This window comes from Mercenaria mercenaria, chromosome 3 (assembly GCF_021730395.1).
Source record: "Mercenaria mercenaria strain notata chromosome 3, MADL_Memer_1, whole genome shotgun sequence".
Lineage (NCBI taxonomy): Eukaryota > Metazoa > Mollusca > Bivalvia > Venerida > Veneridae > Mercenaria > Mercenaria mercenaria.
In genome coordinates, this window is record NC_069363.1 from 66,709,357 (window position 1) to 66,725,713 (window position 16,357).

Below are 16,357 nucleotides of genomic sequence, written 5' to 3' on the forward strand. Positions count from 1 at the left end.
AGTTCAGATAGCATGGTTGTTAATTATCTTTTAAATGTACCATTCTGCATTACAGTCAACTTGGCAATTTCTTCCAAACTCTGGGTCTAATGGAAGCTGCTAAGAACATCTACCTAACACTGATCAAGCAGCTTGAAATGAATTATGGGATATCTCATGGTTGTATTGTGTACAGTGCCCACAACCATAGCTGGGTTTACAGGTGTCAGTGTTATACTGTCATCAAGGTGAGTCTACCTACTATGTTGTGATTAATACAAATTGCTTGCCCTACAAGAGTGCTTGTGCAGACCTCACAAGGATCAAATTTTTTCATTTAAGGTAGTCATAAAAGATTTCTTGTTAATGGGAATAGTTGATAAAAGTCTATACTTGGAATGGATGGAATGACTTATTTCCTGTCAAGTCCACAGCAGGTGTCGTATTTACCTTCAGGGCATCTGTTCAAGGCTGATATTGTGGGAACTGAACCAAATTAAGTAAATATCCCAGCACTAATATTAGAACAAATCTCCCAACCCCCTCCACTACCATCTGCTCAGTTTGACAATGGAGGACAAATACCCACTTTCATTTTGTTGAATAGAAACCTCAAAATGAATAAAAAAAAGGGACAGAAATGGGGAAAAAATTAAGATGATAGAAGTGAAAATTTGGATATCATTAAAGACATGACTTTGTCTGCCTTGGTCAAATTAAGCTGTGGGGCAGGGGGGCAATGGGGACTTTGCACTTCCTGAACATTAGTTAGGGTATCAGCAGCAATGGGGAATCAAAGCTGAATTGCTGGCATTGTAGTCCAACCTGCTAACCACTGTACCACTGATGCCAGTGACTTGAATAGTACTACTGATATTAGGTACATAGCTAGTATGACACCTTTCCATACAATCCTAGCTGCTGCATATAACTTTGAATCCTTTGTACCATTAAGTGTGAGATAGAAAGTCATAGTATTGGGTTACATTAAGAATGCTAAAATTACTGTATGTTTTTGAACAGCAATATTTGAATTTTTATATGATACATGTTTATTTGTTACCGGGTAGTTAAAAGGACCTTTCATTTCTCTATTTGTTAGTCTTTACAAGAACTAGGAGCCGTGTACTATAAGATGGGAGAATATGAGAAGGCTGTGGACATATACACTGATGCTATAAATAGACAGACAAGGCTAGAATCACCTACACAAAAATTACAGGTATGAAATATATTCTTGCTTTACAGGTTGTCCCAGACAATGATTGAAACACTGACAGAGGCTGGACTCTCCATATATAAATTACTTACAGTCTTCCAGGTGTGATTGTAAATCAAAGGTTCCATGGAGATTCTTTACACATTATTTGTTAAAGAACCAAGACAAACGTCTGAAATTGTAGCACCTTTCTTCACTAAACAACAGCCTGTAACAACTGTATATAAACTTAGATATAAACAATACAAATATCTACACAAAAATGACTGGTATAACCAGTACAGCTTTTGGAGTCAGTAGTTTTTACAGTTCTGTAAGTTGAGGCTCTTGGCAAGAAATTTGTAAAAACAAGTACTTGTTTTTGCCCTATCAGTATTGTATAGAGGTATTTCAGACATAAACTGATACAATCTTAAAATATTGATAAGCATGTTTCCTGCATTAATTTATGTAGGAATAATATATTTGGCTTCAGTCTATAAAAACAAATAGTAACTGAAAAATATGTGTTTTTACAAAAAGATTGAAATAAGGTTCTCTACGCAAAATCATTTTTTTAGCTTGACTATACGAAGTACAGTATGAGAGCTGTCCTACTAGACCCTGCGTAGGCGTCCTTCCGCGTCCGCACCTTTGTTAAAGTTTTGATGCACTTTCTCTTTATCTCTGTAATTACTTGATGGATTTGTTTCAAGCTTAAAACAGTTATTCCTCATCATCACCTAAATCATATGACACAAGGGGCAGGGTTTTCACTAGTAATTTCAAGTTGCAGTCCTGGGACTGCTGAAAAAGTTGCAGTCCAAACTAGACTGACGGAAAGACTTTAACGTTTCGTCAAAACACAGGCCTCTATTGTACTGTCAAATTAAATGTAGACCGACAGACATTTTGCAATCACAATTCTTCACCCAAATATTGTTAAGGTGAGATAAAAAGGTAAAGATTAAATAGGTGAAAAATGCAATCAAAAATGAATGTAGGACAAAAATCACCCCTGGACAAACTCCCCCCCCCCCCACCTGCTGTTTCTGATCTACCCGGACAAAATCCCCCTGTGAAATTATCAAGGTGGACAAAATCCCCCTTGTATAAATATCAAGTTGGACAAAATCCCCTGTGTAATTTTTTTTTTCTTTACCTTTTTATTTCAGAATGGAAAAAGAAAATATATAAATAATTACTACTTTTATTTTAATACTTATTAAGAGCATAGCATGAAAACATTTGGTCTAAAATACAACAAGAATGCACAGTATGTCTATGATCACATTAAGAACACATCGACAGCATCTTAAAATTACTCGGACATTCATAATTAAGCCTAATTATCACTTTCTCTAAAAAGTTCTTAAATTCTGCCTGGTAATTAGTATGTGAGAAAACAATCGGAGTTACTTCAAACACTTCATAATCCATCGTTTACAATTAGAGGTTGTCACCTATGCAATCACGCCAACAATCACATGTAATTGAGTTGATCATACATATGCCGCCTGTCTCGCAGTGTAGTGGAAACGGGCAAGCTGATTGGCTATACGCAGCTATCGGTGACAAGCGAGTAACTCAGCCCACATATTTTGCTGTCGAGTCAAACCTTGTGTATTCATAGGCTTATGTAATCAATTAATTTTCATGATTTTAATGCTTGCGTCCCACTGCAGAAACGTGCATCCGGGGACTCCCAAGCTGCAATAAACACGCGTATACTGGGACCAATTATGCGTACAGGGAAATCGGCGTTTCCAAGAACCCTGAAGGGTATAACTCTTGCACGAATATTTAATGAATTGTCCCCCCTTTTTTACTTAGAATTCGGGTGCACTTTCACTCTATCTCAGTTATTACAAAATGGATTTGATTTAGACTTAAAATAATTGTTCCACCTCATCACCTACATCATTTGACACAAGGGCGCAATAACTCTGGCACCAATATTTTATGAATTATATCCTTTTTACTCAAAATTTCAGGTTAAGTTTTTTAATACACTTTCACACTATCTCTATTATTACCAAATGAATTTGATTCAAACTTGAAATTATTGTTCCATATCATGATGCACATCATATGACATAAGGGCATTACTCATGCACCAGTATTTCATGAATTATGCCCCCTTTTTCCTTAGAATTTCAGTTTTATTTTGATGCTTTTTCACCATATCTCTGTTGTTACTAAATGGATTTGATTCAAGCTTAAAGTGGTTGTTTCACATCATTACCCACACCATATGACGCAAGGTCCATAATGCTGGCACCAACATGTTATTAGTTATGCCCTCTTTTTACTTAGAATTTCAGGTTCAAGTTTTAATGCACTTTTGCGCTATCTCAGTTATTACTTAATAGATTAGATTCAAACTGAAAATAATTATTCCACATTATAAGTCACATGATGTTACACATGGTGCATTACTCTTGCAGACATTTTCCATTAATTATGTCCCTTTTATACTTATTTAAGGAGGTAGGATACCTTGTTACAAGGGTAAATTCAAATTAGGTGAACCGTAGCATGTTTTTGTATTTCGTGTAATATGAAGTTTTAACTGCTACAATCTCAATTTCGTTTGTCTCTGTCCCTTCAAGTTCAATTTTTATCCAGGTTTGAAGAACATGACCCTCCAAAGATATTTCATATTGAAAGAAGAAGGAAAATACGGATATTTAACACTTTTCAGTGTATTTTAGTTGCATTGATATCCGTAGAAGTCTGCATAATTGATAATTTTACTGGTATGCACGTTATCTTTCTAATACAAGCTTAAAATGTATATGCGCGGGGCTCGTGTTTCCATGGTAACGCATTTTCTCTCATTTTTAAACAATTATGTATAAAAATAGGGGTTTTCGACGGCTTCAGTGCCATTCTGTTAATGACAAACATGAAATATTTGGGGAATATTATTAGCAAAATACCAAGCACTTTACATGGTACCCTATTTTTCTTAAATTTTAAAGTAACCATGGCAACAGAGATGTTTAAAATAGCTTATATCTTGCTGTTTGTCGTAATTTCTTTAAAAAATATTGAATAAGATTATCTTTCTAGTTGATGTAGCTTTAAAACATATTATTTCTAACGTAGGTTACATTTTCGTGTTATTTGCATTTATTCAAACAAATTTCACAGCTTAGAATACGTACAGCAGTACCCCTCGTCTGCCATTTTTCATGGAAAAATCGTTCAGCGTGCTGCTATTATTCTCATGGATATTGTTGAAATGAAAATAAAAAGCCGAAGCTGTGTTTCTTAAATAGACCAGTGTCAAAGCTTTTGAATTTTACATTTAGATACATAGGTCACGGGCTTCGTTTCCATGGTAACATCAATTCAATTCAAGAAACCACAATTTTCTACTGAAATTTGAACAATTTTAGATCTTAGTTTTAGTATGTAAGTAACAAATTATCAATGGAACCTGAAAAATAGGTATTACAAATCAAACTGCTAGACTTTTTTTTTGAAAATGGCCGTAACAAGTAACCTTTCACCCAACTATATTTCAAACAACATTAGTTGCCATCATCCATTTTCTTACATTCCGCAAAACATTTCAATATAACTACATAAAAGAAGCAAAATATTGATTATTATTCAGAGCAAAAGACTCATAAAAAATATTTCAGCAAATAATGGTTATTTGAAAATAGTTAAAATAAAGAAAATGTACAGAATTACGTACTTTCAAGATAAAAGCTATTCATTTTGCGCGGTAACTGACACGTAACGTCATGACGTCAATGACGTCATTTTAAGGCAACATTGTTTTGAAGCGTTTCTGCGGCAATTTATTCATTATTTCTGCATTATTAAACCATAAAGCATCAGATCGAAGACAAGTTCATGATTTGTTTTCAGAAGAATGAATATACAAACACATTTAGTTTGTCGTAAACGTCGTCGTAAATCGTCACGTTAGCTTCCGGTTGGACATGCGCACATACAAATATGAAGGTAGCCTACCTCCTTAATGTTTTGATACACTTTATCTCTATCTCTGTTACTATTTAATACTTTTGACACAGACTTAAGCTGTTGTACAATATCTTCATTCACATTGGAGTCATTAGCTCCACTATTCATAAGAATAAGGGGCTATACTACTCGCCCCGGCGTCGGCGTGACCCTTCTTGGTTAAAGTTTTTTGGCAACCTTTGTTTTGTCCAGTATAGAAACAATGTATGTGTAGGGGCTGAGCCCATTATACCCAAGGTCAAGGTCACCAGGCTGTTATACTTAGGTTATTTTTAAGGTTAAAGTTTTTCGGCAACCTTTGTTTTTTTGTCATATCTTTGTTACTATTGCTTATATCTTAATGTAACTTCACATAAACATTGTCCAGTATACAAACAAAATATGTATAGGGGCTGAGCCCATTATACCGAAGGTCAAGGTCACCAAGGTCTTATACTTAGGTTATTTTTAAGGTTAAAGTTTTTCGGCAACCATTGTTTTTCTGTCATATCTCTGTTGCTATTGCTTATATCTTACTGTAACTTCACATAAACATTGTCCAGTATACAAACAAAGTGTGTGTAGGGGCTGAGCCCATTATACCCAAGGTCAAGGTCACCAAGCTCTTATACTTGGGTTATTTTTGAGGTTAAAGTTTTTCGGCAACCTTTGTTTTTCTGTCATATCTTTGTTACTATTGCCTCTATCTTACTGTAACTTTACATAAACATTGTCCAGCATACAAACAAAGTATATTTAGGGACTGGGCCCATTATACCCAAGGTCAAGGTCACCAAGGTCTTATACTTAGGTTATTTTTAAGATTTAAAGTTTTTCGGCAACCTTTGTTTTTCTGTCATATCTTTGTTACTTTTGCTTATATCATACTGTAAGTTCACATAAACATTGTCCAGCATACAAACAAAGTATGTACAGGGGCTGGGCCCATTATACCCAAGGTCAAGGTCACCAAGAAGTTATACTTTGAATTATTTTCTTGTTAAATTTTTTCGAGAGCTTCGTTTATAGACATATCTTTTTTACTTTAAGTTATAATGACTTGAAATTAAAAATATTTGTTTATAATCATCTGCATGTGTGGCTACATACCCCATAACTCTAATTGTGTTTTTGACTCATACTTAAACTTTTTTGCAATCTTCGCTTTCTGGATATAACTTAAATGCAATATAAGATAAAGACTTGAAACTTAAAATGTATCTTTATCATCATCATCTGCATGTGTGGTAACAATCCCCATAACTCTGATTTGTATTTTTGACCGAAATATGCCCCTTTTACACTTAAATTTTTTACAAACTTCGTTTTCTGGACATAACTTTGGTACTATATAAGATAATGACTTGAAACTCAAAATATATCTTTATTATCATCATCTGCATGTGTTGTAACAATCCTAATAACTCAGATTTGTGTATTTGATGGAATTATGCCCCTTGGTGTATCTTCCTTTTGAAGTAGAGGTCTCTTATTCAGACATATATTCATTTTACTGTCAAATCCCCGAATAGTGGAGAGTGCTGTCTTACGGACAGCTCTTGTTAAACACTCCAGTGACAGCTCCAGCTTCCTCAGATTTCACTATAAAGCACTGAAATACTTGAGCCTGCTGTCACCTGTGACAGCTCTTGTATAACCACTTATGGAGCCTCAGTATTGTGCTGATACAAGCCATTCTGTTTCAAATGGGACAAGACCAGAACAAATAGAATCAAGCATACTTTATGCATATTTCCTTTTTTAAGATTTTGACACATGTAAAGAACATAAAAATATTGAATTTAGCTACCTGCAAGTGATGTTACATTTAAATATGTTGTTACTATGAAAAATTGCATTGTCACAATGTTTGACTAAGTAAGTATGTGTTTTTTCTGTAGATTATTTTTACTATTAATGTAATATTTTCATATGATAAATCATACTGGTTTATTCTACATAACAGCAGTTTATTGAGCAATGCTTAAGTTCTATATATATGTTCAATGACACTAGAAAAAGTCTATTTAATATTTTATATACTTATGGCAGAATGTGTTGGAGAAAATCTGTTTTATATACAGTAATGTATAAATATGTTATCGATTTGTTTTCAGCTGTGCGAGGGACTGTTGGGGATGGCATCTGTTTATATAGAACAGGAAAAAATGGCAAAGGCCAAATATTTAATGACAAGAGCCCTGGAACTTTCCACAGATATTCTTGGAAGAAAACATCACTTTGTGGCTGCAATCTTCACAAAGGTAAAGATAAGTGAAAAATATGATTAAGGGCCTAAAAGTAGCACATATCTCAAAAAGTATTTGACCTAGAGTCATGAAACATTATAGGAATGCCGTTTAGCTTTTATCTTGTGTTGTTTCTAGGTGATGTTTTGTAGTATCTTAAACTCCTCCACCCATTTTTATTTACACCCCAAACCAAAGTAACGTGATTTTTTTGCTCAATCTTTCATTGTCAACATATAACATACATGTGCGGCCATACATTCATAGTAAATAAGGACACCATTGTCCTGAGATTTTGTATGAATGTAAGAAATTTTTGCTTCTCCATTATTTTATAACATCTAAATTGATTTTTTCACTGCAGCTTGGACAACTGTCATACAAGCAAGGCCGTATTGATGAAGCCCTTGCATTTTTTATGCAAGATTTAAAGGTGACAAGGAGTGAGGTGGGTACAAACCATCCCCGTATGGCAACAGTACTTAACGAGATTGCCCTTGTATATGATGATAGGAATGATGTTATTGCTGGGAAACTGTACGAAGCAGCTTTAGCAATTGTACTGGAAACATACGGCAGACATTACCTCGGGACAGCCATTATCAGGTTTAGAAAACATTTTACTTACATAGCCATCACTGTAAAAAATTGTTATGTTTGATTTTTTTTGTGCCCCCCATGAGTGGTGGGGGCATATAGTTTTGGTCTTGTCCGTGCGTCTGTCCGCACGTGCCTGCGTCCGTCCGTCCAAAGTTCGTGACATGCCTAGCTCAAAAAGTGTTTGATATAGATTCATGAAACCTTGCATGAGTCTTTATCATGATATGAACTTGCGCACCTCCTATTTTTCGTCTGGCTCCACCTCCTATTTTCAGAGTAATGGCCCCAGAAATAGTCAAAAATGCACGTTTTTACCTTGTAACACGCCTAGCTCAAAAAGTATTTGATATAGATTCATGAAACCTTGCATGAGTCTTAATCATGATATGAACTTGCGCACCTCTTATTTTTCATCTGGCTCCGCCCCCCATTATCAGAGTTATGGCCCCTGAAATAGTCAAAAATGCACATTTTCATCTTGTGACATGCCTTGCTCAAAAGTATTTGATATAGATTCATGAAACCTTGCATGAGTCTTTATCATGATATGAACTTGCGCACCTCCTATTTTTCATTTGGGTCCGCCCCCTATTTTTAGAGTTATGGCCCCTGAAATAGTCAAAAATGCACATTTTCACCTTGTGACACGCCTAGCTCAAAAAGTATATGATATAGATTCATGAAACCTTGCATGAGTCTTAATCATGATATGAACTTGCGCACCTCCTATTTTTCATTTGGGTCCGCCCCCTATTTTCAGAGTTATGGCCCCTGAAATAGTCAAAAATGCACATTTTCACCTTGTGACATGCCTAGCTCAAAAAGTATTTGATATAGATTCATGAAACCTTGCATGTGTCTTAATCATGATATGAACTTGCGCACCTCCTATTTTTCATTTGGGTCCGCCCCCTATTTTTAGATTTATGGCCCCTGAAATAGTCAAAAATGTACATTTTCACCTTGTGACGCACCTAGTTCAAAAAGTATTTAATATAAATGGTTGAAAACTTGCATAAGTCTTTATCATGATATAAACTTGCACACCTCTAATTTTTTGGTGGTTCCACCCCCTATTTTTAAAGTTATGGCCCCTGAAATAGTAAAAAAATGCACTTTTTCACCTAATTATGTGCCTAGCTCCAAAAGTATTAGATGTAAATTCAGGAAACCTTGCAGGGGTCTTTATCATGATGTGGCCTTGCACACTTGGCATTCTTCTTGAGAATCTTACTCTTATTACAGAGTTATGGCCCTTGAAATAGCCAAAATAGTAGATTTTTTGTTTGTGATGCTCATAGCTCAAAAAGTATAGGGCCTAGAATAATGAACCCTTTTCATAAAATGTTTGTTGAGGCTATACCCAATTAAGACTGCAAACATTTGAATTATTGCCCCTTATTTGTGACAAATGTACCAGTGTGGGGCACACCCTGTGTCCTACAGACACATTCTAGTTTTATATGACTGTGAAATGGGACATGCAGCGGCAGCCAGGCAGGGGCTGTGCTTGGTGTCAGCTAAAGTTGTCTGGTCTCTTACCTGAGCAGTTCTTGTCCAGTGTTCTTGGTGACAATGTTTGTGGACTAAATATCAAGGCCAGGTTTGATTAACAGCCTGATATTGTTATGAGCATAATATCTTAGACAAGTTTGATATCCAGTCAAAAAAATAAATGTATTGTGGGGACGTTTGGTGTATTATCTGCCTAAGGTGGCCACAATATGTCATCAGAAAGTGAGAATTTATCAGTTCATCATGACTTATGTCGGCCATTGACGTTCAGGTGGCCACAGTATTCTTAATCAGCCTTGGTAACATTGAAATTGGCAACCATCAGAATGATTCTTGTGATGTGATTGCAGATGACAAATTCTAATTTTCTATTTGATGTTAGATACAACCTGGGAGCTTTTTACTTTGGAACCAACTATTTTGCCAAAGCCAGGTACCAGTTTGAGGAAGCGTATAAAGTTCTGCAGAGTTTCCTAGGAGATGATCATCCCGATACATTGGCCGCCAAACAAGCAAAAGATTCAGTGTCAACTTAGAATTTGAAACAGCATCTACATCTGTAACTGTGTGTTTTACTAATGGAACATTATAACTTATCATGAAATTTGAAAATTTACTAAATGGATAAACTAACTTTAAAGGTTTTAAGAAAATTGTTGCTCATAGGTTGATAATACAAGCAAAGATGGCTTGTCAGCATTTTAAGTTGTGAAAATGTGTTTTGGAATACACTTGTGGGGTGGGGGGGGGGGGCTTTTTGTCATATTTATTCTTTTTTGTTCGTGTTTATGTCGATGTTTTTGCAGCTTTTGCTGTTACTCTTTACCAAAGCTTTGTATCTTTTACAGAAAGTTGTTTTTTGTAAACATTGTCATCAGTTTTAGACACTGTGATATATTTACATAAAACAAAAAACATGAACAAAATGGCATCATTAAAAAAATTCATTCAAAAGTGGACACTTAAATTTCCAAAAGAACATTCATTATACCTAAAACTAATTATTCTGACAGTAAAGGTCATCGCGATTGATGGATTTGCATGATGTCCCAGTGTGGTTTGTACTCGCGATGACCTTTACTGTCAGAATAATTAGTTTTAGGTATAATTAATGTTCTTTTGGAAATTGTACCCATTTAGATGCACACAAAAAAGCATTTAAATTTTAGATATATTATATTAAGGTTGTGGGAATTATAGCAATTATTGTAGGTTATATGAAAACAACAAAGCATCAGGAAAGGGTCATTAAGACATTTTCTCTCCTGCATTTTTATGCATTTATTCAAATAGTTACATTTATTCAAATTGAAACAGTTTTTGTATATTTTGAAAGGCAGCTTGAAGGAACCACCACTTTGTATCAGTATAGTCAGAGTAGAAAGTTTTGAGAGGAAAAGGATCCAGTTCACAAAAAGTTTCAGTTTAGTGTGATTGCAGTCACTAAAGGTCTTCCTGTCTATGGTATACAAAAATGTGGATGATATTTTATATAAAAATGTTGTGATACCTAATATATAAAAATGTGGATATATATGAAATATAATAATGTTGCTGGTTATGATATACAAAAATGTGGATGTATATGATATATAAAAATGTTGCTGTACCCGATATATAAAAATGTTGTTGTGTTTGTATATTTTTAATTTTTTGAAATCCATCTGTAGTTTAAATCCTTTCAAAATACTCACTTGTTTATATTGATAATGTACCTGTGATCTATATAATGTTCATTTTATTTACGTTATAGATATTTAAATGAAAAGTCAACCAAATTTTTTTGTCTATTGTACTTGCACATTTGATACAGATTTAGAAGAAAACTCATTTATATGCAAGAATTCTCAACTATACATAATTTGATCATTTTTTATATTTCCTAACTTGCAGATATATTGTGTATTTAAAATATTTTTGGTAGTGTCTTCATGTAGTTGTAACTATGGTCTTCATCCTCATTTTTTTTAGCTCACCTGAACATGAGATTCAGGGTGAGCTATTAGTATAGGTGGATGGTTCATCATCTGGTATGTAGCATTCTGACAATGTCTTCTTTATGCTTTGTTCAAATGGTTCTGCTGGACACCTTTTAAAGAACGCTAGATCTAAACAAATGAAAATAAGATACCTTTAAACAACTTCTTCTCACAAACCACTTGAAGGATCTTTGTCAAACTTGGTCTGTAGCATTATTATAGGACCCTCTCCAAAATTATTCAAATGAGGACACTAGGCCCCTAGAGCTGAAAATCGAAATACCTTCGAATGACATATTTTATGAACCCCTTGATGGATCTTCATCAAACTCTGTCTGTAGCATTATTAGGTCCTATCCAATTTTTAGCTCGACCATTCGAAGAATAGTCTAGCTAGCTATTCTACTCACACTGGTGTTGGCGTCACACCTTGGTTAAAGTTTTACATGCAGGTACATATTATGGCTATCATTTAAAGGCATATAGCTTTGAAACTTATTTTTTCTTTTTCTAGGTCAAGTACCAACCTAACTGGGTCAAGTCCCATAACTCTGTCATGTATTTTGGCCAAATTATGCCCCCTTTTGGACTTGGAAAATTCTGTTTAAAGTTTTACATGCAAGTTTCTATCTCCAAAACTAATGCAGATATTGAATTGAAACTTCACATATGTCTTAGGGTTATGAAACTAGGTGATAGCATCAAGTCCTATAACTCTGACATGCAATTTTGCCAAATTATGCCCCCTTTTGGACTTAGAAAATTCTGGTTAAAGTTTTGCATGCAAGTACATATGGCTATCATTTAAAAGCATATAGCTTTGAAACTTATTTTTTTCTTTTTCTAAATCAGTTACCTCCATGGGTCAAATCCCATAACTCTGACATGCATTTTGGGCAAATTATGCCCCCTTTTGGATTTACAAAATTCTGTTTAAAGTTTTGCATGCAAGTTACTGTCACCAAAACTAATGCAGATATTGAAATGAAACTTCACATGTGTCTTCAGGGTTATAAAACTAGTTGATAGCATCAAGTCCTATAACTCTTGACATGAATTTTGGCCAAATTTTGCCCCCTTTTTGACTTAGAAAATCCTGGTTAAAGTTTTGCGTGCAAGTACGATTTAAAACTTATTGTTTCTTTTTCTGGATCAATTACCAACCTCACTGGGTCAAGTCTCATAACTCTGACATGTATTTTGGGCAAATTATGCCCCCTTTTGGACTTAGAAAATTCTGGTTAAAGTTTTGTGTGCAAGTTACCATCTGCAAAACGAATGCAGATATTAAATTGAAACATCACATGTGTCTTCGGGGTTTTAAAACGAGTTGATTGCATCAAGTCCCATAACTCTGACATGTATTTGGGTAAATTATGCCCCCTTTTGGACTTAGAAATGTTCTGGTTAAAGTTTTGGTTGAAACTCTATTGATATTTTAACATTAGATTAATATTCCTGCTTTTGTGTCAACAATTCGAATAGTCGAGCACTGGCTGTCTTTCGGACAGCTGTTGTTGTTCTAGCAGTGGCTTTTAACCCCTGTTTTGAGCCACTATAGTATATACAAAATAAAGTTGCTTCAGTTCATGATTCAGTGTGTCATACATATATTGAATGTGAATTAGAAAGGTCAGATGAGCAAGTTAGGGCCACCATAACCCTCTTTGTTTTTAGTATTTCCTTAGTGTTATTTATAGATTAACCAAAAGTTTTATATTACCCTGGGACCATTTTTCATTGTTTATGTCTCTAAAAAGGGCGTTGTTCATCTTTATGCCCCCGAAGGGAGGCATATAGTTTTTGAACCGTCTGTCGGTCTGTCCGCAGTTTTCGTGTCCGGTCCATATCTTTGTCATTCATGGATGGATTTTCAAATAACTTAGCATGAATATGAACCACAGTAAGACGACGTGTCGCCCGCAAGACCCAGGTCCGTAGCTCAAAGGTCAAGGTCACACTTAGACGTTAAAGGTCATTTTTCATGATAGTGCATTGATGGGCGTGTCCGGTCCATATCTTTGTCATTCATGCATGGATTTTAAAATTATTGGGCATGAATGTGAACCAAAGTAAGACGACGTGTCGCGCGCAACCCCTGGTCCGTAGCTCAAAGGTCAAGGTCACACTTAGACGTTAAAGGTCATATTTCATGATAGTGCATTGATGGGTGTGTCCGGTCCATATCTTTGTCATTCATGCATGGATTTTAAAATAACTAAGCATGAATGTGTGGCACAGTAAGACGACGTGTCATGCGCAAGACCCAGGTCCATAGGTCAAAGGTCCTAAACTCTAACATCGACCATAACTATTCATTCAAAGTGCCATCGGGGGCATGTGTCATCCTATGGAGACAGCTCTTGTTCTTCCTGTTTTTAGTACAGCCTAAATGTTATATGAGTTTATTAACCTGCTCAATCATTGTTTAGAATTACTGGTAGATGTGGTACTCTTTATTTAAGAAATAATTTATAGCAAAAGAGTGCTTTAACACTATTTATGCATGGTGGGTGGTTATACGTCGGGCGTAATAATTTCACGCGGGCGCAGCCCATGTGAAATTATTTGTACAATGTATTACCGCACGAGTGTGTAAATAGTGTTAAAACACGGTTTTGCTATGAATTATTTTGATTCTAATATGTCCTTAATCTAAAACAGTATATAAAATATATCAGCGCTCTTTCTTGGTCGCAACAATAACATTGACGTCATCGCACTTTAACGTGACGTCGTTCTAGCGTGAGAGTGTTTTAAAAGCATATTAGAATAGTTGATAAAGTCTGACATATTTAACAATTAATAACCTTCAGTTCCTACATGTTCAGTTTTTACTATTCTTCCATCATTTAATCAACATCAGTATTGAATATTTCAAGTAGACATATTCAACTTTATTATTACTAGTCCCTTCATACTGACACTGTGATTGTGTTTTAATTGCAAAAATATCAATAGATATATATCTTTAGACAGGATTTGGTTTTTAAGCACATTCTTTTATACTTGTACAAATGTATTGATAAATTTCGGCACTAAAGTTAAGTCTTTGCATGAACTTTTCATGCCTGGGTATAGAGGACCATCCACCCCACCTGTCCCATAAAAGAAACTCACAGATTAAGATGTAATTTTACAAACTTGTTTGGAAAAGACCTCCATCCTCAGATCATTAGATATTAGACATATCAATATGATTTGCTTAAAAACAAACTCATTTGTTAAAGTATAATTATGTAACTATTGGTATATTTTTCATTTAAAACATTCTTTTGGGTTATATATTTTGCATGTGTTCCTTTTATAAAATTGTTACTTTTGATTGTTTATTTATAGTAACTCTACATACTGGTATATAAAAACTTTACAAGTGGTTGTGATAGAATTTCTTTCTGTTCTTTTGTTTCCAATAAAAAAATTCTTCTGAAGTGATTTTGTTATCATTTCAAAAATGCCTTCATTATACTCGCAAGATGTGATCATCTAGATTGCAGAGTGTGAGACAATTTCCATATAAAAGATTGTTACTGTTTTCCAAGTTAGTTTAGTTTTTAAAAAAAACTTTGAGAGCATGTGTGTCAGTTACATTTTTAACAAGATTGTAAATATAGAAAATAATTTAATAGAAAAATAAAGCTGTTCTCCAGCATAGACTTTCCTGTCCACAAAAGAACCTGAGGAACAGATTGCAACAGTTTCTGTGATATTGAGGAATTTTACATGGTTAGCCGGCATGTTCTAATCTCTGGCCTGGCCTGGCCTGGCCTGGCCCGATGAGCCCAATTTTCGACTGGGCCGGGCCAGGCCAGGCCAGGCCAGGCCAGATTTTATTGTACATAGAGAAATGAATGGCATGAAATCTAAATATACAATTACAATAGCAGGCAGTATTAACCTGCATTGTTTACTTGCTGCATGTCAAACAAAATGAGAAACCAGTCCCCTGGAGAATCATTAATTAGCCATCATTCATCTTATTTGAAATACAGATTTGCACTGAAGAAAATGGTGTAACTAAATGATAACTACCCATTTTTTTCTGTGATCAAATTATTTAAAGTCAACTTTAACACTTAGTTTTAAAACTAATGGCTAATTTCATTGATAAGCTTACCTGCTGCAAGGGATCCTGGAAAACCTGGGATGGGATGGGATGGGCTCAAGGACATGGGCTGAACTTATTTGGCCCTAAGATTTTCTCAGATTCTCGAAGGTTTCTTAGGGTGAACAGTTCTCTATAAAATAAATGATACTCCTGGGAATTCATGCCATACTGTCAATAAGATCTGGGCGAGAGTAACAAAATGGGTTAATGTCTTATTCTGTAGGCTAATAACAGTATATTGTTATCATTATTATTGTTAATTCTCTTGATTCAGTCAGTAGTACACTTAATAAAACAGTAATAATTTTAAAGTAATATTATGAAAAATAAAAACACGTAGAACAGTAATAATTTTAAAGTAATATTATGAAAATTAAAAAATATATACTTCTTGCATGTGTATTTATAATTGATACCTTTATGAAATAAAAGTAGACTTATTATTATAGCAGAAGAAGTTGAATATCAAAACAAAACAATTTGGTATAATGAAGAATTATGAAGATAAAGGGTAGAATTACATGTATATATGTCACAGGGAGAAAAATGATGAATTCAGCAGTTGACCTCTAACCCAAGTAAGAGAATGAACCTACAACATTAATGTTTGATGAAAATTCATTTTGAGAGAAAATATGAAATGGAACTTATGAAAAATCAGTTCTGAAAAAAAGTTACTGAAAAGAAAACAATAATTGACAAATTTCAGAATAAAAAGATGACAGAAATGAATTTAATATATTAGACA

The 16,357-nt window shown here is 34.6% G+C and overlaps 1 protein-coding gene across 4 annotated transcripts in view; it reads left to right on the forward strand.

Annotated features, from left to right (window-relative positions):
• The window catches only part of LOC123525710 (uncharacterized), an 82,913-nt gene extending 67,981 nt beyond the window's left edge, over nt 1-14,932 (forward strand). For 3 of the 4 annotated variants that reach the window (XM_053538825.1, XM_053538824.1, XM_053538826.1), the window contains 5 exons: nt 56-227; nt 1,082-1,201; nt 7,276-7,422; nt 7,772-8,013; nt 9,905-14,932. In XM_053538825.1, the coding sequence (XP_053394800.1) occupies nt 56-227; nt 1,082-1,201; nt 7,276-7,422; nt 7,772-8,013; nt 9,905-10,058 (835 nt within the window). In that variant the 3' untranslated portion in view covers nt 10,059-14,932. The remainder of the gene's footprint in view (nt 1-55; nt 228-1,081; nt 1,202-7,275; nt 7,423-7,771; nt 8,014-9,904) is intronic. The other variant, XM_053538827.1, reaches the window with a different exon arrangement.
• The last annotated feature ends 1,425 nt before the right edge of the window (nt 14,933-16,357 follow it).